The sequence below is a fragment of the Bubalus kerabau genome, chromosome 11, assembly GCF_029407905.1.
Source record: "Bubalus kerabau isolate K-KA32 ecotype Philippines breed swamp buffalo chromosome 11, PCC_UOA_SB_1v2, whole genome shotgun sequence".
NCBI lineage: Eukaryota > Metazoa > Chordata > Mammalia > Artiodactyla > Bovidae > Bubalus > Bubalus kerabau.
The window spans coordinates 101,916,810-101,939,392 of NC_073634.1; the positions used below are offsets into that span (position 1 = coordinate 101,916,810).

The 22,583-nt window shown below is 46.4% G+C and overlaps 1 protein-coding gene across 9 annotated transcripts in view; it reads left to right on the top strand.

Moving 5' to 3' along the window:
* Nucleotides 1-9,369: 9,369 nt before the first annotated feature.
* SPTAN1 (spectrin alpha, non-erythrocytic 1) overlaps nucleotides 9,370-22,583 on the top strand; it is a 58,218-nt gene continuing 45,004 nt past the window's right edge. For 8 of the 9 annotated variants that reach the window (XM_055541307.1, XM_055541311.1, XM_055541313.1 and 5 more), the window contains exons 1-3: nucleotides 12,217-12,264; nucleotides 19,922-20,161; nucleotides 21,155-21,280. In XM_055541307.1, the coding sequence (XP_055397282.1) occupies nucleotides 12,232-12,264; nucleotides 19,922-20,161; nucleotides 21,155-21,280 (399 nt within the window). In that variant the 5' untranslated portion in view covers nucleotides 12,217-12,231. Of the gene's footprint in view, nucleotides 9,480-12,216; nucleotides 12,265-19,921; nucleotides 20,162-21,154; nucleotides 21,281-22,583 lie in introns of those variants that run through there. The other variant, XM_055541309.1, reaches the window with a different exon arrangement.

The window sequence follows — 22,583 nt, forward strand, 5'->3', positions numbered from 1 at the left end:
AGCATCTGTAAGCAATGAATCAGGGCCTTATAATTCTTTACGTGTTCTGAGCAATGGATGACGACAGATTTGCCTGACTAAAGCCACTACAAAAATCCGGAGTCTGGCTGTTCAGATAAGAGTGAGATTTGCTCTATGAAAAGACTCCTTCATTCTGCAGAGGCGGCGGCCATGAATCTGTTCCTCTGTTCTAAATGTTGTATGTGGGGGTGTGTTTGTGAGGGGGTTCCCTGGTAATCTTGAACAGCTTGAAGCGACCCATTCTGTGAATTACTGACTATGGTGCCAAAATATAAATAATAAAGCTTGGTTTTTAAAAAAGGCCTGTTGCTGTATCTAGTTGGTTCAGTATGATCAGTTTTGTGTACCTGGAGCTGTGTAAATCATTAAGGGCATGGTGGTATCTCAGTCTGGGTATAGAGGAGTATGTTCCCCCCCACTTTTTTTTTTTTTTTTTGGTCTTCTTGACCTTCACCTTGGGAAAACTGCTTTTTTTCTGTTTTTGGAATTATATGCCAATAACTGACCCTGTTTTATCCAGCAGATGGGGAAGTATTTTTTGATGTGGACACAGTGGACTGAATACTAGGAGTCGGGAGACTTGGACTCAATTCACTGTTATGTCCGTGACCTTGAGTAGGTCATTCACCCTCTCTGAACCTCAGTATCCCTACCTGTGAAGCACAAGAATTGGGACCAGTCACCAGATGAGTAGTTTTCAAACTGTGCTTCATAGCAGTGCCTTAGGGCCGAGCCTCCCTGTGTGTCAGGGCATGTGGATCTCATGGCCACTTGTACTTCCTCTCTACTTGTGCTTGACAACTGGCAGTTTTCTGTGCATAATGACAGAACAACTTAGGAGCCACTGACAGGGAATAGGACTGAGCATATGAAGGCTTTGTGCAAATTTTTAAGACTTTCCTTCAAGATTCTACTGCCATCTGCTGGAAAACTGTCCTATTAACAATGAAAATCAATACCAGGAGGTAAGCAGTGCCTCTTAATGGAGTTAAGCAACTCACATTTGCAGTCTTGAGTGGAACTAATGGGCCCACATGGAACTCGGGGGTTCTCTCCGCCACAGCATTTTTGCTTTATGTGCTATATATATTGGAGTTCTTTGGAAGATTATACACAGCAAAGTTTTGCTCTGCTAAAAATGAAATTATGAAAGGTCACTGGACAAAATGATCTCTTAAGTTCTTTTCCACTTTAAATTTGTACCACTCTGTAGAAAACACCTCTTACAGTATTAGAATCTTCCTTCTCTAGACATGTTTAACAGCCTTGCAAGTGTCATTTGATGCTTGGTATTCCTGTTGGGTTCTTGATGGTAAACCAAGAAAGGAGAGCATCAGGGAGGCCAGGTTTTTGATGCTCACTGATAGGGTTGCCTCCAGAGGTAAAGATTGCTGGCTGATAGCAGCAACTTCTGGTGGGTAGTTGCATCAGATTCCTTCGAGTTAGAACACCCAGGACTGCATTCTGTTTTTAAATTCAAGTACTCACTTGCCTGCTTGCTTCCTTTCAAGTTTGACCTCATTTCTTAGGCTGAGTGCCCGTATTTTTGTCTTATCATTGTCCTACATCATTTTAAAGTAAATTTGATAGTGAACTGAAAATTCCAAAGGCAGAGAAATCCAGAACATGCCTTGGTTTGAAGAACGGAGCTGTTCTGGAGACTGCCCACCCGGCACTGCGGGCTTTTTCCCACTTGTCCAGCTTCCTATGCTGAAGGCAGTAACATGATTACATGTGGATCTCTTCTACCTCTGCCAGGAAAAGCAAAAGAGCCACAGAGCTTCACACAGGGGCCTTATCAGGCCTGGCCATTCACTTCCCTTTTCTCTGTGCCACCGAATGAATCCCTGTGCATTCATTCAGTTTCCTGTGGACCTGCGGAAAGCAGATGAGAGCCACGGTCTCCCAGAAGCACCCATTATAGAAGAATTCCTCATCTAGTTTACAACCAGGCTCCATTTTTTTAAAAAAACATCAGGCTCTAGAGATGATGTATTCAAGAAGTGTTTTCCTTTTATCTTCTTCAGGATGTTTACCCTAAGTAGAGTACATGATCCTGGATTGGAACCTGGTTCAGAAAAAGATCTGTGTGTTTGTCTTGTACAGGACATGGGGACAGTTGGCAAAACTTGAATAGAGTCTATATGTTAGATAATAGTAGTATGTTGAGACCTAGCTGCTGGCAGTTCAGTGGTTAAGACTATGCTTCCCCTGCAGTGGTTCAATGCAAGTTCAATCCCTGGTTAGGGAACTAAGATCCTGCATGCCTCATAGTGCAGGGGGAAAAAAAAAAGATAATAGTATTATGTCAATGTTAATTTCCATTTCATTGTATTGTGGTTATAATAATGAAAGTACTTGTTCTTAATGTACTTGTGGCTAAGTAGACATGATGTCCTCAATTTATTCTCAAGTAAATTCAGGTGGAAAATACATATCTACAAATATGTGTAAGAATAATAGAGCAAGTATGATCGAATGTTAACATATTGATAAATCTGGGTGAAAGGTGTATGGGATTTCTCTCTATTATTGTAACTTTTCTACAAAGTTGAAATTATTTCAAAATTAAAAGATAATCCTCAGGGTTCCCCTGGTGGTAAAGAATCTGCCTGCCAATGCAGGAAGTGCAAGAGACATGGGTTCGATCCCTGGATAGGGAAGATCCCCTGGAGTAGGAAATGGCAACCTGCTCCAGTATTCTTGCCTGGAAGATTCCACAGACAGAGGAACCTGGCGGGCTACAGTCCATGGGGTTGTAAAGAGTCAGAGGTGAGTGAGCAACCGAGCACATTAAAGTCCAACAGCCACACCTGCTGAGACCACCTGCCACAACTACTGAAGCCTGTGGGTCCTAGAGCCTTGCTCTACAACAAAAGAAGCCACCACAGCTGTGGGATGAGAAACCCGTGTACCTCATCCCCACAACCAGAGAAAGCCCATGCACAGCAGCGAAGACCCAGCACAGCGAAAAATACATTTTAAAAAAATGTTAAAGATAATCCTCTCCCCTCCTTAAAAACAACAACAACAAATCAGGCCTACAATTCTGATGAGGTGACAGATTGAACCCTGAAAACAGGATGGTGATGCCAAAGGTGACGGTGAAGGCAGCAACCTATACCACCCGTGGAAAGTTGAGTCTAAACCAGATTTTGCAAATGCTGCCTTCTTAAACTGAAATAGGTGACGTGGTGGGTAGAGTTTTAATTCAGTGGAGAATGATTTATGTACTTGCAGTGCTTGATGGTTTGAGCTAAAAGTGACAATAGCATTGAAGATAGCTCCATTTCATTTAGGGCAGCTTTTTCCAGGAAGTTTTTCTGGAGGATCCTCAAAAAGAGTGGAAGTCAACGAAGTTCGGCAGCTAGCTGTGTTGAAGGTAAACTCGGTGAAGTACTAGATGAAGTAAGAATGGTAGGGTGTCGATGCTGGTTGAAGCTGAGTGATAGGCAGATGGAAGTGCATTGTACTATTACAAGTCCTAGGTTTATCTTTGAAATCTGGGTGTCAGAAAAGAAGGACATGCTAATTTAAGGGGGAAATTATGAGCAAAAGTGTGACATTGGAAGAATAAATAACTTGTTTCAGAAGTGGCTAACCTCAGGTCTGGAGAAGAACATTAGGAAATTATGCTGTGGAAAGGTACATTGGCACATGTCTGTGGGGGCTCCAGAATATTAAAATAGTCTGGGTGATTCTGTAGGCAGCGGGGAGCTACTAGAATTTTTGAGAAGGTTTCATATAGTTTAAAAAATGAATTCTGTGTGTTTAGGATGAAGAGGAAGGAGAGAGACACTCATGGGACTGAAGGTCCCATGAGGGACTTCCCTTGGTGGCCCAGTGGTTAAGACTGCATTTCCAATGCAGAGGGCACAGGTTCAATCCCTGGTGAGGGAACTAAATCCCACAAGACTTGCAGTATGGCCAAAAAGTAAAAAATAAAAATATCCCATTAGAGTACATATGAGAAATAAGCAAACTGGATCAGGAATATGTGCCAGAGAGGGAGGGGCTCACCTCCCTGCCGCCTCCTACCATCCTGTTAAGCAAACCAACCTGTCAAGTCCATGCTCCCAGCAGGTATCAGTCCTGTTCTCTAATCTGGCCCCGGATTAAAGAGGAAGTCATCATAGAATAACGTAACATTAACAGTTCAAAATTTAACATGAAATTTACAGTGTAAACCTTTTTTTTTTTTTTGGTGTAATCCATTTTCAAGTGTACAATTCTGTGGTATCAGGCACACTCAGACTGTTGTGTTAACCATCAACACCATCCATCTCCAGAACTTTCTCATCTTGCAAAAGCCACTCTGCCCCTTGCTCCCCATTCTCCCCTGCCCGCAGCTCTGGCGACCCCTGCTCTGTCTCTGTGAATTCAACTGTTCCAGAGTTCTTCTGAAAGTGGCATCATACAGTATTTGTCCTTTTGTGTCTGGTTTCTTCCACTTAGCAGAACGTCTTCAAGGTTCTTCCTTCCAGTCACTGTTTTGAAGAGTTGTGCTATTCCTTGCCAGCTCTGACTCTGCAGAATCTCATCTGGGAAGAATACAGTCCACTTGCCAGTGTGACTTTCCACTCAGTTCCCTTCTTGGGGGGAAAAAGAGTAGCGCTTGCCTGTTAACTTTCCCGTGTGTGTGTGTGTGTGTGTGTGTGTGTTAGAGAGAGAGAGAGAGAGAGAGAGAGATTCCCCAGGGAACATGGGCAGGTAACTTGCCATGGCCAAAGCAAGTGAAAATGTCTATCATTACAGGCTTCCCTGGTGGCTCAGTGGTACAGAATCCACCTGCCAATGCAGGAGACAAGGGCTCTATCCCTGATCCAGGAAGATCCCACATGCTGCGGAGCAACCAAGTGCACCCCACTGTGCACCCCAGCTATTGGGCCTATGCTCTAGAGCCTGGGTCAAAGTGAAAGTGAAAGTCACTCAGTTGTGTCCGACTCTTTGCGATCCCATTGACTATACAGTCCATGGAATTCTCCAGGCCAAGATACTGGAGTGGGTAGTTATTCCCTTCTCCAGGGGATTGTCCCAACCCAGGGACTGAACCCAGAACCTGCATTCTTTACCAACTGAGCCACCAGGGAACCCAAAGAATACTGGAGTAGGTAGCCTATCCCTTCTCCAAAGGATCTTCCTGACCCAGGAATTGAACCTCGGTCTCCTTGCATTGCGGTCTCGGTTCATTGCATTGCATATGACCTCAGATACGCAGATGATACCACCTTTATGGCAGAAAGCAAAGAACTAAAGAGTCTCTTGATGAAAGTGAAAGAGGAGAGTGAAAAAGTTGGCTTACACTCAACATTCAGAAAACTAAGATCATGGCATCCAGTCCCATCACTTCATGGCAAATAGATGAGGAAACAGTGGAAACAGTGAGAGACTTTATTTTGGGGGGCTCCAAAATCACTGCAGATGGTGACCGCAGCCATGAAAATTAAAAGACGCTTGCTCCTTGGAAGAAAAGCTATGACCAACCTAGACAGCATATTAAAAAACCAGAGACATTACTTTGCTAACAGAGGTCCGTCTAATCAAAGCTATGGTTTTTCCAGTAGTCATGTATGGATGTGAGAGTTGAACTATAAAGAAACCTGAGCGTCAAAGAATTGATGCTTTTGAACTGTGGTGTTGGAGAAGACTCTTGAGAGTCCCTTGGACTGCAAGGAGATCCAACCAGTCCATCTTAAAGGAAATCAGTCCTGACTATTCATTGAAAGGACGGATGCTGAAGCTGAAACTCCAATCTTTGGCCACCTGATGCATAAAACCGACTCATTGGAAAAGACCCTGATGCTGGGAAAGATTGAAGGTGGGAGGAGAAGGGGACAACAGAGGATGAGATGGTTGGATGGCATCACCGACGCGATGGACATGAGTTTGAGTAGGCTCTGGGGGCCTGGTGTGCTGCAGTCCACGGGGTCGCGAAGAGCTGGACACGACTGAGTGACTGACTGAACTGAACTCCTGCATTGTAGGCAGATTCTTTACCAGCTGAGCTACCAGAGAAGGCCCCTGTGCTAGAGCCTGGGAGCCACAGTTAAATGCAGGGTTTTTGTTGCTGTGCAGGCTTTTCTCTAGTTGTGGTGAACAGGGGCTGCTCTCTAGTTGCCGTGTGTGGGCTTCCCTTTGCAGTGATTTCTCTTTATGTGGAGCACAGGCTCTAGGGCACACGAGCTTCAGTAGTTGCAGCACATGAGCTCATTAGTTGTGGCTCCTGGGCTCTAGCACACAGGCTCAAATGTTGTGGCCACTGGCTTAGTTGCTCCATGGCATGTGAGATCTGATCAGGGTATGGAACCCGTCTCCTGCATCGGCAGGCAGATTCTCTACCACTGAGCCTCCAGGGAAGCCCCTTAAATAAAATTATCTTAAAAAAAACATCATTACAGTTAGTGTGTTTCCCAATAGTTGACCTCTTGAATGACATGAAAAGGTTTTGAGACTACGTAAACGCCTAAGGGCACATATCAGTTCAGTCAGTTCAGTCGTTCAGTCATGTCCGACTCTTTGCGACCCCATCTGCCAGGCTTCCCTGTCCATCACCAACTCCCAGAGCTTGCTCAAACTCACGTCCATCGAGTCAGTGATGCCATCCAACCATCTCCTCCTCTGTCGTCCCCTTCTCCTCCCACCTTCAATCTTTCCCAGCATCAGGGTCTTTTCAAATGAGTCAGCTCTTTGAATGAGGTGGCCAAAGGATTGGAGTTTCAGCTTCAGCATCAGTCCTTCCAGTGAATGTTCAGGACTGATATCCTTTAGGATGGACTGGTTGGATCTCCTTGCAGTCCAAGGGACTCTCAAGAGTCTTTTCCAACTCTACAGTTCAAAAGCATCAAAAGGGCACATATCAAAGCTTTCTAAAACTGCTAGAATAGAAAAAGGAACTTGGAGGAGTGCCCAGGTGGCGAACTGGTTAGGATTCTGGGCTTTCACCACTGTGGCCTGGGGTCAATCCCTGGTCCCTGGTTGTGGAACTGAGAACCCACAAGTTGTGCAGTGCAGTAAAAAACAAAAAGAAAACAGAGAAGAAAGAAAAAGGAGTTTGGATTCAGTCATCCCCCACTCTCCTCTCACTGACTTTTCAAGAGGCTGGGATGGACATGACTGGATTGGTTACAGAGCTGCTATGCTGTTCTTTTATTTTTGTTCTGAATGAGCATCTCTCAGAAAACAAAGAGGGCCAGTATCTGCTTTATCATCTCCCTCCCCACACCTAGCAGAGTGTTAGGCATGTGGGGAAACTGGTGGGAGGTGAGGGAGGCCGACAATAGAACACGGGCTTTTTCAACTTCTTGTTTCCAGAGCTAGTGCCAGATGCCGACCAGGGCAGACGAGTGGGTGGGCACTGCAGAGGGCTGGAGAGGCTGGGTTTGGGCCATGGCTCAGATCAGACAAAGGATCAACGAGAAAGATTTTCGTTTCTGTATCAAGCTCTCTCTGAAGGTCTCAAATCTGTTTTGCATCTGGTAAATGCAGCCAACTGCCCCCCCACCCCCATCACTAAGAAGCCAGAATGATTTAAAAGAAAAATCTTTCCTTTTTTTTTTTTTTTTTTTTTTTAAACAGCTTCTGTCCATGGCCTTGAGACTCGTTCTTTGCTGGAGCAGGAGGTCTTGGGAATTTTGGAGAGCCATGATTGTGTTAGCCATTTTGCACCCAGACTTGAGTACTCAATTAAACATTTTGCTGCTACCCACTGGAGGAAAGGCCTTGGACGCCATCAGCTGTTCCCAGAAATGCACACCCCAGGGAGGAGTTACCCTGGCCTGTTTTCTCTGCATGGAGGATTGCAGGAAATGCCTCTCGGCCTCCTACGTTTTTCCTCCAGATTCTGTAAAGCTGCTTTTGGGGTGTGGCCACTCCTTTTCTTTTCTCTGCACTCTGGGGGAGTGAGGGAATAGGGGAGTTTTTCTTCATGATCAGGGCTCAAGCCAGAGCAGCTTAGAAACTTGATTGCAAATCCCAGTTACAGGGAAGAAGCCAAAACTACTGAGGACCAAGAAGGTCAGGGTTGGGCCCCGGGCCCAAGTCCTGGTGCAGTGCCTACTGTCTTTATATTTATTTAAAGGGGACGGTGCTTAGTAACCAGCAGGCAGAGGCCTTCCAGAGTTGCAGAGCTCCTGGTCTGCCTGACTGCACAGGAATGATCTGGGTGTTACTCTCTATGGCTGAGGCCCAGCTGTCGCCAGGAATGGGGGTGGGGAAAGGGCTTCCTAATCGAGGGCTTCTAGTTACAGAGCCAGGCCCTTAAACTGCTAAGACTGTAAGGAACAGAAATTCCACAAATCCTCTCTTTTTCTTTTCAGCATCCTAGCATCCACTATCACAATGCCTCCCTTTCCTATGGCAAAGCGCACTGTTTAAGAAGGTTCTGACTGCCTTCTGACTGCCTTCAGATTCAAATCCTTGCTTTTCCTCTTGCTAGCTGCCTGACCCAGGGCAAGAGACCCAGCTTCCATATCAGAGTGCTCTTTTGAGGAAATAATACTTGAATCATAAAATTATTGCAAAAAGATTTTTTAAAAAGGTAACACACTTGAAATGTTCAGCATAGTGCCTGGTACATGAAGGAAAGTCAGTTGTGGCAATTAGAGTCTTAATGTCTTTGTAAATAGAACTCATGCATCCTATTCTACTGGCGAACTGTCAGAAAGCTCTTGATGTAAGAATATACAAAGTCATTAACTCTTCAAATCTCAGAATGACGGGTGTAAACTGCATCCTTGCCCCTGCCTCACCAGAGAGAAAGCTGACTTGATTGAGTCCCGGGCACAAGTCTTCTCCTAGGGAAAGGGCACAGGAAGAAGAGAAGCACACGGGTGATCTCACCCTTTGGGACTGGGTGTTTTTCCGGCTGGGGCGCGCAGCATCCCCAGGCCGACTGCAGCAATGGCCCTGCCCCGCCCTTCACTGCAGTCCTGGAAGGGCTCCCAGGGGCGGAGGGATGGGGGTGCAGAAGATTTTCTGCAGGGCGGGGAGGGGCAGGTCTGGAGGATGCTAGCTGCGGGGAGGGCGGTGCGGTTGGAGCACCTCCACCATCCCGGGCGGAGGCAGCGACCTCCACTGCACCACCAACCCCTACCCGTGGCGAGCGCGCTCCTTGCCCATCCTCCCGCCGCCCTGCATCGCCGCTTCGGCTCCGTCCGGGTGCGCTCGGCCCTTTCCGCCGGTGATCGGGCGGCGAGCCGGCGGGAGCTCCGCCCCCTTTGCTCCGCCGGCGCAGCCCGCCCCCCGCCCCTCGCGCCGCGCCCGGGCTCTTCCCCCGCGCTCGCGCCCGCCCGCCGCAGGAACGCGCGCGGCCGCCTATAAAAGGGGCGGGGCGCGCGCATCGCCGCCACTACCCGCTGCGGAAGGGAACGGCGAGGAGCCGAGGCCGCCGAGCCCCGTCAGTTCCCCCAGCACCCCCGCCCCCGGCCCGACGCACCCACTGCCCTCACCCCCAGGAGCCGGTGAGACAGGGGAGCGGGCGAACCCGGGGAGGGAGCGGGGCCCGAGGGCGGCCGACCGCTGAGGGGGGAGCGGGACAGCCCCTGAGACGGGGCGGGGCCGGCGCGCGGACAGGTGAGCCTGGCCGGCCTCGCAGCTCTCTCTCAAGTGGGGCGGGGAGCCGAGCGAGCCGGCGGCGACCGGCTGGCGGCGCGTGGGCTGCGAAGGAGTCTCGGGGCCGAGTCTGGGCGCCGGCCGCTGGCCGCTGGAATGTCATTGACTGGGCGGAGGGGGCGGCGAGGCCGCCGAGTCCCTCCTCCCCCGCACCCCACCCCACCCCCGCCCCGCAAGCCTGACTGCGGCCCCGCCCGGCCCCATCCGGCAGCCGCAGGTGGGGCGGGGGCTGTGTGGCCCCGATCGTTTCGTTTCTCCCATCTTCCTCCCGTCAGAACGCTCCCCCGCCACCGCCCCCAGTCCCTTCCCTTGGTGGGGAGCGACTTCAGCAGCTCCTTTTCCCTGCTCTCCGCCAGCAATGTTTACCCAGCCCTGGAAGGAGGAAAAGCTGGGAGTAAAGGGCTCTTTGACCTTAATTGCATCCTCTGTGTCCGTTCTTTGGCCTTCTGTGGACGCCGAAGGGTCCAGGACTGGCCATCTCCTTTTCTTTCCTGTAATAAACATATCTTCCTTCCCCAACCGTGATTTGCGTGTAGATAGCAGGAAAATGCGGCGCTTGACTTTGTATGAGACCCAAATCAAATAATTTAAAAGCTTTAAGAGTCCCCCCCCCCCACCCCCCCGCCTCTTGCCGAGAGACCAAGTCTTTTGAGTCGAGGACATAATATTATTTGTATAAAATTCTGCAGCCTTGCCGGTGTTGAATGACGGAGCAGCCTTTTGTTTGAAGGACGTTCCTGCGAATTTGGTTTAGACGCTTCCCAAAGAAAATTGCTTTGAAAAGTCTCTTTGATGTACTGGGATAGAATGTATTTTAAACAAAGGGCTTGTTAAAGTTAAGGGTTGAATGTGTTTTAAATTAAATGGCTCAGAAAGCTGGGTTGAGATGGTGCAACACCTTGTCAAATCTCTTTTATATAATAGATCCTAAACTACGTAGGCCCTTTGTTCTGTCTTCCTCATGTTATTTTAGAAGAACTTACCATGATGGCTGTCATGGAAGAAGAGAAGAGAGAGCATATGAAATATTTTCATAATGTGTTGAGAAATGGCGTCGTCATAGCAATTGGACTTAACTAAAACAGAATATCAAAGATGGAAGGGTGGGGGTGTCTGCAGCCAGGAAACAGAAAATCTGAAGAACAGCAGTGGGAGCACTCAGCTGTATGAAACCATGGAGCCAAGGTTCCAGCTCATCAAACTAGTCATGTATTTTCCCTTTTGTTTGCAGCTAATGTCAGTTTTTTGAAAGGTCAGATTGAAGTCCAAGTTTTAGAAATGTGCAGCAGGAAAATAAAAATGTGCTGCAGGAAAGGCCTCTGCAGGAAATTAGCTATAAGCCTTTTTTAGTAACTGGGCCAGTATTACTCCCAGGGACCCTCAAAGTGTGTTAGCTGTTATCCAGGGACCTAGATGGAGAGCCAGTGGATTCGCTCTCTGCTGGACAGGTGTGAGGCAGGCCTGCAGTAAACCATCAGCCGGGTAACATTCTTTGATATGTTTTTGGTCTTTGGCAGGGTGTTTGTAGTAATCTAATAATTAGAGAAACCTGATACGTCACAGGCTCAGAATATGAGCTTGTCAAGCTATCTGATGAGCAGGTTTAGGTGGGGAGGACTGGTTTTTAAGTATATCTTTGGGGTCCCTGGCCTAGAATTTCCTCTGCTCTTCCTTTACCTGCCTTCTTCCCATGGTGGGGGCTGCCGACTGCAGATGCTGAGAAGTGGGTGTCAGGAATAGTCCACAGTCCTGGCATTGCTGAACCTGCGCTAAGGACAGTGGGCGCAAGGCCGGCCTTGTAATCTATCCTTCGTGGGCTATGCGAGGACTCTGCTAGTCATGCGCCGGCTCTGCTGCGGTCCATCAGCTGTGGTCAGAGGAGGTAGCAGAATGCAGTGTCCTGATGGCAAATGCTGACTCCAGGAATGCGGGGGAGGCATGCAGAGTGAGCACTTGGGGCCAGTGGACCCGAACAGCTGCACTTGTACCTCTTTTGCATGTTCCTTTCAAAGGGGCTTTGAACAGGAAGTAGTGTTTTGTGAAGGAAGTGTCCCAGTAAACTAGGCCCAGGTTAGATTTCTGTAGCTTGAGTTCTCTCTCGTTTCTAATGATTTCACAAAGTTATACTGTTTTATGACTGAAGGGAAAGGAAGACAGAAATCATCTAATACTGGCAATCCCAGCTCATTTATCGGGATGTGGGTTGGGCAGGAGGGCATGTCTAGTGTTAAAAAGGATATTCAGTATTATTCAGGATTATTTGAAAAGGGGGGAGACTGAGACCCAGAAGAGGGTATGACTTGGCCAAGGCAGCACCTCTGCTAATACCAGGGAACCTTGGTTCTTTCTCAGGGTTTTTTAAGGGTTTTTAAGTCCCTAATGGGCTTTAGGGTTTTTAAGTTTTTAAGTCACTAGTGGGATTTAGAAGCTCTGTAGAATGAAAAGGGCGCTGGGAGGATATCTGAAATTTGATTTGTACCTGTATTCATGTATCTTTCAGGATCTGTGTTCTTCGTTTTGAAATCACTGTGTTCAGTTTGCCCTTAGAAGCTTGTTATCTTGCTCTCCCTGCTCCCTCTTTAGACACCACATTCTTCCATCATGCTGTCATCGTTTCGTAAACGCAGAGTCCAGGTATTTGAGCAGCATGCAGGAGATGTGTTACTTTTTCGGTTTGGCCTGGCTTGCAGTGAAGACCATATGTCGCAGAGGTTGAATGATCCTAAGAGAGGGGGCGGAAAAAATCCCTGCCTGCATGACCTTTCTGTTAAGCACATTGCATAGGATATGGGCTTTTGTTTTTTTTCTCTGCTGTTACTTGAACAAAAGTCTTAGTAGATTTATTCTCAAATTTGCAAAGCTTTTTGTTTTTTTACCTTCCTCTCATTAAGGCATGAATGTATTAATTTCTTACCACTCTACTAGTGTTTGCATGTAGTGTTTGCTCATTTTTAAAATTTTAATTATGGTTCTTTATTAATTACTTGGTTCTTAAGAACCAAGGGACTAAACGCATTACCTTAGATATTTAGAAAGTATAATCTGAAAACATGTAAAAATAGTGTTTTTCAGTTTGACAAATATTGTAAACTTGGGTTTGTTCCCTGTTGCCATTGACTTACTTTTTTCGCCACAATTCTTACAATGAAATGGAGCTTGCATTATCATGTTTAAAAAACTCACTATGTTTTTATACACATACAGTATTTGAGTGTTTGCTAAATTGGACCTTTTTCCAAAAGAAAAGTGCTTAAAATTAGTGTCTTGATATCCCATAAGCCGAACTCTAAACTCTGCAAATTTCCTGTGATTATGGGTGATAAATCCAAGGCAAGCCCTTTTATAAATCAGACTGGATAATTAAGCAAGGTTTATAAAAATGGGCACATGATACCTTTTTCCTATTTTGAATCTCACTAACAATATTTTGCACTTAAATACCTCTCATCTGAATTTTACAGGTTATAAAAGGTAAGTAGCAGCAAGGTAGTGTTTGAGGCATTCAGAAGTAAGTTTTCTCAACCATGTTTCTGGATTTTGATGCAGTGCAGTATGAATGAATCTTTTGCTGCTTTAAGCTGAATCCCTGCTCACCTCTGCAGAATCCTTCTAACAAGTTCAAATGAATTAACCAAGCTGAAGGCTGACGTGCAGATCTACAATCCTGATTCGAATGTGGTTTAAGCAAAAATATTTCTGGCTTTCCCATGGTTGAAATTAAGTTATGTGCTAGTTACCTCTCTGCTTACCCTCAGGCCTACCACTAAAATCTGTAGCTGAGCTGGTTTTGAGTCAGTTCACTTAATCTGAGAATCAATTAGCATCAAATTTTATGGGTGCTGGCACTAATTAATTCTTTGGTGCTTTGTTCTGGAGGAGCTCTTCCACATCCATGGATGTCGTTCTCCTGCTTTGGAAATGTGCTGGCTTTCTAAGCCAGGGAGAAAGGGCATTGTTGGTTCTGCACCTTTGGGCTCTGACTAAGCAACAAACACAAAACCGATGGATGCTTCCTCTGACCTTTTGCTCTGGGTGATGTTTATGAATTTTCCTGTAGAACCAAATGCTCTCCTCATTCTGTTAGTCCCGAAAACCCCTTTGCCTGTGTAAAAAAAAAACAAAACAGTGTATCTGGTGTCCTGCCTGGGGTCTGAATTCATTCTGCACTGCTCCAAACGCCCCTGTCCTCAGGGCAAGCTCAGCTGGCTAAGATGTTCAGTTCACTAAGATGTCCGCAGTCCCCACCCTGTTTCCAAATAGTGACTCCTCTGGCTTTGGACACAATTGTATTCTCTTCTGAGGTTCCATAGAGAAACTCTCCTGACTGGATTCTTCCACTCTCTGAGATCGCGTGAAGGTGTCCTAAGCTGCTGTTTCACTGCAGGTACCCAGTGTGCAGGGTTCAAAGCGTTTGACCTTTGGTTTGAAAGTCCCTGCAGTCTTTTCCATTGCTTAACAGTATCCTTCCCTCCCACTTCTTCTCCCCACTCTCCAGGGACAGACCCCTCCCCTCACACCATGGTTTTGTAGCCTCTGTGGATTAGGATAAGGCTTTACAGAATTCCCTAGGTACCAAGGAGTGCCTCAAATAGCTGTCTGTGGGTGATCATCAGGAAGACAAAGATAGGAATTAATGGCCAGCTTCTTTTGTAGGGATCATTTCCAATTGATAATGTGTATTAAGTTGGTGTTGGTTATGAGGAATCCTTCTCATGCATGGCTTTAAATTGAACTAGAACTTTCTAGCCAAGATTCACATCTTTAGACACCCACTTTCTTCCCAGAGATCTAGCAGTGTTGTACGAATGCTGACAAGTCCTTTTGATTTATTATAATAGAGGACATAGTTGTAATTCCTGTGTTATCCCCTGTGCTCAATTCACATTACTTGCTGAATGATGCAGCTAACACTCTTGCTGCATTGCAGCATTTAAAAATAGCCAGTCTTCTCTAATAATTAGTTGCCAAAATCTGACCTTTTTTCCTTCAGTTACCTTAAATGGGAAGCTGTCCTTACACAGAGAATACATCCAGCCGTTCACTTCCCCTCCTTCATTCTCCACAAACATAGACCTGATTGACAAAATCAGAGTCCTTCTGGTGCTTTGAGATAAGCAGTCGGTTGATCACTGTCCTGGAATTTGGCCCCTTTGCGGTTTTTAGGCAGTTAGTGGAGTCTGTAGGTAGGTCTGTATGGTTGGAGATTGGTGTGTGTGTGTGTGTGTGTGTTTTAATGGCACATTTCCCAAAGTCTTCCTTTCTAGCTTTCAAAAGGTGTTAATCCCATTAAGGCTGGGAACAGCTCAGAGCTTTCTCTGTGGAGTCATCTTATCAGTCAGCTGCGAATTTCTGGCTGGGGGCGGAGTCCTTGCAGTGTGTGCAGCACGCTGGCTGACGGCAGAAAATTCCACCAACTCTCAGAGTTTTGGGCCAGAGGTCGTACGTAGTGCCTTTGAGTGGCAATAGTTTGTTGTTGATACGAAATTTGTTCTGGTGTTCAATGTAGTCTGTGGAAATGGCCTTCTTAGGAGCCAGAGAAACTGGAACTTGTATGGGGACAGCTCCCTGTCAGGCGAAGGAGTAGCAGGAGCTGCCGCGAACCTGTCTTTGGTGTCTGGTGTGATTACAGCAGAGGGCGAGCACGGCTGGCTTGCAGATGCCCGGCTGCCTGGAGACTTGGCAGAGCTCCCACCTCCTGACGTCAGCTGATCTACTGCAGGAAAGAAAAGTCCATTATTGCCTGACCAGAGCACTTGGTATAGAATTGACTTGTTCTACTTCACTGGGGTGACAAAGAGGGCCTTTTAGGTTGGTTAATTTCAGCAGGGCCTCGCTGGACTGTCTCCCTGGATTGGTAGGGTCAGATGGGCAAGTGCAACCCATGCAGGGGGGCTTGCTCAGGGGGACCCTTTGCAGTATTATGTTGGGCGTTCTTTTATTCATTGTAAAGGGCTGCTTCAAATGTGAGCAGAGATTTCCATGACAGCTAAGGGAAGTGCAGTGAATCCTCTGATAAGGGGTGGCAGGACAGACACCAGAGACTGGGCATCTTGCAGAAAGGCACCCACAGGGGAGTTGTAGTCACAGGCGTAACTACCAGTACATGCCTTGGAAACTTTATAAGCAATCAAAGTAGACACACAGTTTCCTGCTGTTTCTCCATCTTAACTGTTTCCGGAGAGATGAGAACAGAGCAAGTATATAAATTATTCTTAACCCTAATTGTTTACTAACTTTAAGAAGACTGAATCTTGAGACTTTGCTGGCAGTCCAGTGGTTAAGATTTCACCGTCCAGTACAGGGGGTGTAGGTTTAATCCCTGGTCAGGGAGCTAGGATCCCACATACCTCGTGGCCAAAAAAAAAAACAAAGCATAAAACAGAAGCAATTTTGTAACAAATTCAGTAAAGACATTAAAACTGGCCCTCATTAAAAAAAAAAAACACAACTTTTAAAGGAAAGGCTCAATCTCAAAAAAAGTAATTTTGATTTTTTATAAAATAATTCATATATCCTCCTTCCTTTTTCCTCCCCTTAGGTGGGGATGGACAAGATAAGCGGTAGTAAAAGGAATTAAAAAGTAACGGCATCAGCTCTGATCACGTTAGAATCCCTGTTTCTAGCATGCTGTTCTGGGAACCAGAGCATCCTGGGTCACCCTAGCTCCACCACTTGCTTATTACATGACCTTCTTTCTCCTGATCACTTAATAATGAAGTGATAGCAGCTTCTTTATTTCCAAATTCAGTGTGTAATTGACTTTCTAAATAGGTGCCAAGTTCTGTGGTCAGAGAGTAAGATAAGGTCTTTTTTTAATATAGTTCCTTAGGAACTCTCAATTCCCCAGTTCTTGTGGTTAGTCACTCAGTCATGTCCAACTCTTTGTGACCCCGTGGGCTGCAGCCTGCTAGGCTCCTCTGTCCATGGGGATTCTCCAGGCAAGAATGCTATAGTAGGTTGCCATGCCCTCCTCCAGGGGATCTTCCCAACCCAGGGATTGAACCCAGGTCTCAGGCACTGCAGGCGTATTCTTTACCATCTGAGCCACCTGGGAATTCCCTAGAGAACTTACCAAAACACAGGGGGAAAACAGTAATCACACGGCAGAATGGGACATGGTGATGCTCTAAGAGGGGGAGAGGGAGTGAGGGTGTCTGCTTCAGGACTGCAGAGAGGACAAGCTGCCTGAGGCTTGGAGGGATTGAATGGTATTAACTGATCAGGTTGGGGGCGGGGGGGTGGAGAACATTTGAGAGGGAGCTTTCTGCTCAGGGAATTGGACCCACCCAGGGTTGATGAGAGAGTCTGATGCAAGATCTGCCTGGAGCAGAAAACACAGGTGAATGAGTGAAGTGTTTACATTCTAGTAAATGTGGCGGACGCGGTAGTGATTCTTGTCAAGATCCGTGTCGGAAGTCAGCCTTCTCCCAAAGAAGCTGATGATCTAGGGCTGCAGCGTGAGCGAGCACCGCCCTGCTCTGAACAGATGTTTAGTTTGCCCAGACCACCCTCAGTTTTTGGTATGAAGGACTCTTGAAGCCTGTTTTCAGAATAGAAACTACTGTTTCAGACATGGGCTATCTATTCATGATACAGAACTGTGCCTTTAAAAAAATTTTTTTTTTAATTAAACTTTATTTTGTACTGGGGTATAGCCAGTTAACAATGTGATAGTTTCAGGTGAACAGTGAGGGGACTCAGCCATACACGTGTCCATTCTCCCCCAAACCCCTCCCATCCAGGCTGCCACATTACGTTGAGCAGTTCCCTTACCATACGGCAGGTCCTTGTTGGTTATCCACTTTAAGCACAGCACAGTGTACACGTCCATCCCAAACTCCCTAACTCTCCCTTCCCCCATCCCCTCCCACCAGCAACCAGATGCTCAAAACTGCCTTCTCGAACCAGATTTCCTAAGGTCCCACCCTGCCAAGGTGAAGGGTGCAGCTGTCCTGGGTGTGGGCCGCCCACGCTCAGTCATTCAGGTCTGGTCATTAAGTTGACACCCCGTGGTGTAGCTTCAGTCAGCATGTTCTAGCAGTTCATTCAGTCACAGAATCTAGCTGTTAACCTGAACAATATGGAAAATGAAACCCAGGTGGACTGCTGAGCTCTCTCTTTATTTTCACCAGTGAACTCGGGGCTGCTGCTCCAGGAGCACTCAGCAAACATTTGTTCATGACCTCTGTCTGCTAGGAATCAGGACACAACAGATACTGCATTGCTCAGTCTTAATTATACCGCGGGAAGTATGTGTAAGTGCCGTGTAAATCTACAGAGAAGTGTGATTAAATCTGAGAAGGAGGGAGGGAAGAAGCGAGTGCAGCTTCGTAAGGAGGCGAGATCCTGCAGCAGCTCATTTCAGCTCGTACTGACCTGAAGGGGAGTTATCTGGACAGAGGAAAGACAGAACATTCTGGCAAAGGAAGCCTGAGCAACCAGCCTGGAGTCTTTAGAGAGGATAATGTGTTTGGGAGGAGGGTATTTCTCTGTGCCAAGAGGGAGGGCGGGGGCCGTGGGTGAGACCTACCAGTCAGGTGTGTTGGGTCAGGTTGGAAGGTCCAGCTAAAGTTTAAGATGGGTTCTTTCCTCTCTGAGACGGAGCCAGGAAAGGTTTCAAAACGTGGAAATGACGTGGCAAAGAATCTGTTTCTCTTCACAGTCAAACAAATAAATAAATTGGACTTTGTGGTAGGAAAATAACAACAAAAATAACTGGTTGCTCTGTGGAGAGGAACTTGAAAGGAATGGCGGGTGATAAGGCTGAAGTGCCATCGTATTCTTTTCCCTCAGAAGACAGGTCTCCTCACAAAAAGATAGTCCTCAGAGTTGGCTGGGTGCATGCCCGTGCTTTTCTCGAAACCTCTTGAAGCTGCTTTAATCTCTCAAGAGCTGGAAACTGCCCAGAGCTCAGCAGTGCTGTTTAGCTCCCAGCAGTGGGGGCAGGGAGTGGAAGCGCACAGGGGCCTCTGTACCCAATCCTTGACCCACTAATCCTTTCCTGTTGGCTGGGCGAGGCGAACAGATCATGGGAAGAGCTCTCAAATGTTTCTCAGGCAGCACAATTTTTCTGTCTTGTGTAAATTATGCAAAAACAACTGGAGAGACCATAAAGCTTATTTGGTCTTTTTTTTTTTTTTTAAAACACCAAGTCACAGACTCTTCTCTGTAGAATATAAAGTTAGAAGGGTCTTGGGACCATCTCACTATCACCTGGCATTTTTAGTCGTTCTAGGAAATTGGGCTCAGGGCGGGAAGGCCGCTCAGACGAGGTCATGTGCTACTGACAGGCATACTTGCTCATTGTTGTTAGTCTGCACCTGTTTCCTTCTGGGCGTCCTTCCTTGGTTAGAGGATAAAATAGCTAATTCCTGAGATGAGCAAGTACTGTTTTCTGCCACAAATAGGTCAGGTTTTCTTTTTGACGTTAAAGTTTGGTGAAACTGTCTGGAAATCCGAGTTTAAAGTTGAGGTGGAGTGAGTGCTGTGGGGAAGTACCACCTACTCAATTGGCCTGAGTTTGTGGTTAACTGGAGCAGGTAAGAGTCAGGTAGGACAAATTTTTCATCTTTCTTGTTTTTAATATATAATGTGATTTTTAATTTTGTGCACTCAGAGGAAGTAAAGCCCGTTCGTTGCCCAGGCTCTTGGCACCCCTATGAAGACTTGTAGGATTGATTTTTTTTGCGGTAACTGAGAAATCCACTACTTTAGGTAAATTCTATTGCTTTGTGATGTTAAAGACTCACTTTATTTTTTTTAAGGGGACTTATTGTTTTATTTTTTAACACCGAAAAAAGACTGTTACTTTATAATCATTTCCCTTTTCTTCACTGAGTAACAGGCTGAGATGGAGAAAGATGGAAAAGCTGAGTTAAGAGTAAATGTTCTCTAATCTTCACACCATGAAATGCACAGGCTCAGATGAAAGGATTGTTGAGTGAATTTCTCAGTAATTCTTTGAGCTCTAAAGTTGGTGTTTCCTTTGAATTCTCAAAGCTCTGTAGAATTGACAGCACAGATCATAGTTCTTTCCTTCACATCTCTCACCTGGTCTCTTTTTTGCAGTGCTGGTGAAGTGTCCTATGAGGGACCCACATGGGCAGCTGTTCTTTACGAAGCATGGGGTCTGGGCTTCACCATTAAATCCTGAGAAGTGACGGCCTGCAATTCATTTATCTGCTCAGGCCCTCAGAATTCTTTATTTCCTTCCAAGAGGCTAATTCCATTAAATCTCCATTCAGTCTATTTTGGTGTCTTGCGCTTAACTCAGGGCTTGCTGCCTTTTCAGAAAATGGACCCAAGCGGGGTCAAAGTGCTGGAGACAGCAGAAGACATCCAGGAGAGGCGGCAGCAGGTCCTGGACAGATACCACCGCTTCAAGGAGCTCTCGACCCTGAGGCGCCAGAAGCTTGAAGACTCCTACCGATTCCAGTTTTTCCAAAGAGATGCTGAGGAGCTGGAGAAATGGATTCAGGAGAAGCTTCAGATTGCCTCGGATGAGAATTACAAAGACCCAACCAACCTGCAGGTACGTCTGAGATGCGAGCTCAAATGTCATTACTCAAAATTTGTACAAAGATAGGTACTGAGTTATGACCTTGAGAGATTGAGTGGCAGGGAGAACGTAGGCCAGACATCAGGAAGGACTGACTCACGATTCTGAAAAGCCTTTAGTGATTGTATCAGCGAGCATGAATGTGGAATCCTGCAGGTTCTAATTTCTCTTGTGGGGATGTTTTAAGCTGATGGTTCTCAGTCCACTGCTTGGCAACCATTGGTGATCCTTCAGTTTTTTTTCAGGAAAGATCTGGGTTGATCTCTTGGAGTATGTGTTTTTGAGACAGGTATGCTAACTCAGTGTTGTTGCTGGTGAAAGTTTATAAAGCTGTTTTTTGAAAAAAAGACAAAGCCTTTCTTCTCGTTCATTTTGGTGAGAGACTTCTTTTTAGTAAGTGGCGCAGTGGTTGTGCCCATGGTTCTTTTATTATGCCAGAGTCATCTGAGAAGAGAAAATGATGAACGCTGGTGAAGGGGCAGGCCCTGCCCAGCTCTGCATGTGATTAAACAGAGGTACTGAGAAATGGAATGTAGTGAATCAAGTCAGTCAAAGAGTATGGCTGCTAAAACAAGCTAAAAAAAGTGTCATGTAATGAATGAATGTGAGTGGCTTAGTCCAGGATAAACAGTACCTGCCAAGAAAAAGCTCTCAGTATGGTTCTGTACTTCTGAGAGGGATTGGATGTCCATAAAGGCTAGTTTCCTGATAGAGAAGCAAATGAGGATATTCTGTAGCATCTTGCTGTCTGCCAAGTTGCGGTCCTCAGTGCCAGGCTTCAGGGGGCAGGTGTAGATGCAGGCATAATTTTGCGTAATTGAGGTGGTAGGGGATGGGTGGGATGCTGCGTGAGGGTCCATCATGAGAGGCAGTGGGATGCAGGCGGGGAGGAATAGTCGTGGGGGGGGGACGGGGGGGCGGGAGGGAGCAGAAGGGTGTGCCGCTTACTTCACGATTCCCCGGCAGGGCAAGCTGCAGAAGCATCAAGCCTTTGAAGCTGAGGTGCAGGCCAACTCGGGCGCCATCGTGAAGCTGGATGAGACTGGTAACCTGATGATCTCAGAAGGGCACTTCGCATCCGAAACCATCCGGGTGAGTTGGGGCCCTCCTGGCGTGATGGCCTGCCTCTGTCTGGCTGGTGGATGGGTGTGGGTTAATGCTTACCCATATGTTTGGGTTCCTGAGGAGATAGATTTTCCTAGTTTCTTAAAGGAATTTGTGAAGTACCCTAATGGAGCTCCCTGTAGCCTGCCTTTGTAATACAAAGACTCAGTATGCCTGTAAAGAAGCATGCGTGTGCTCGATGAGGAAGTTAATGTTCTCCTTATAGAACAAACAAGGATGCAGGTAGACTGTGAAGAAGAGTGATCACTGGAGAGAAGAACATATTGGTGAATTTAGGGATTAGGACACAAAGATGAGTGCGATCAATCACAGACACCGTCAGGTTCTGTGTCAGGAAGCTCTCTCTGGATCTTGGTGCCTTGCCCCAGGAGGATTTACTGAGGTCTGGTCAGCAAGCCTGTTAAAGGTCCGGCTGTGAGGAATGACCTCACAGTGTGCTACCTGTTGGTCGGTGACCCTGGCTGTGTAACTGACTATGAAGCAGGAGTCCTCAGACTCTGTCTGACTTGTTTGGGTGCCATGCGTTGGGTTTGGGGCCATAATTAGTTTTTCTCTGTTTTGTTTTGACAATTCCAATGCCAAGGTATTAAGGGAAAACAAGGCTTTTTAGGGTGAGGTATGCAGACTTAGTTTCTCATGACTGGATGCTGTCTTCTGTCTTTGATTTCTTTCTTATCTACGTGTTTTGTTCTTTATTATCCTAAGTCTCATTCCATTGAGGGACCAGCCTTTTCAGTCCTTGATGTGTCAAGGCAGTCCCAAAGACTGAGATGGAAGCTACATTCTTAAGCCCCAGCTAGAAATATTCCTTCCTCTGCCGTTCCCTGAGTGAGATCCACGGTGGAACATCCACAGGGACGTCATTCCCTTAGGATCTCGTCTAGTGGTTTTTAGCAGTAAATACTTGTAGTGTCTCTTTTGCTCTCATATACTGTGCAGTCTCTTATTGAAGACTTGCAATTAGTCTTATATTGTTAATAATAAACTGTTAACTAGGAATGATTGTAAATAGGAAGTAAATTCTAATTGCCGTATGACCAATCATTTAATTACTACATTGAACCCATTTGGGCAGTGTAATACATGTCTCTGCAATTAAATACAAAGACATAGGACTTCCCTAGTGGTCCAGTGGTCAAGACTGCTCTTCCACTTCAGGGGGCCACGGGTTCAGACCTTGGTTGGGGAACTAAGGTCCTGCATGCCACATGGCACAGCCATATCTGCCCATTTCCCCACTCTTGTGTATAGTCTTACTGTAAATGAAATC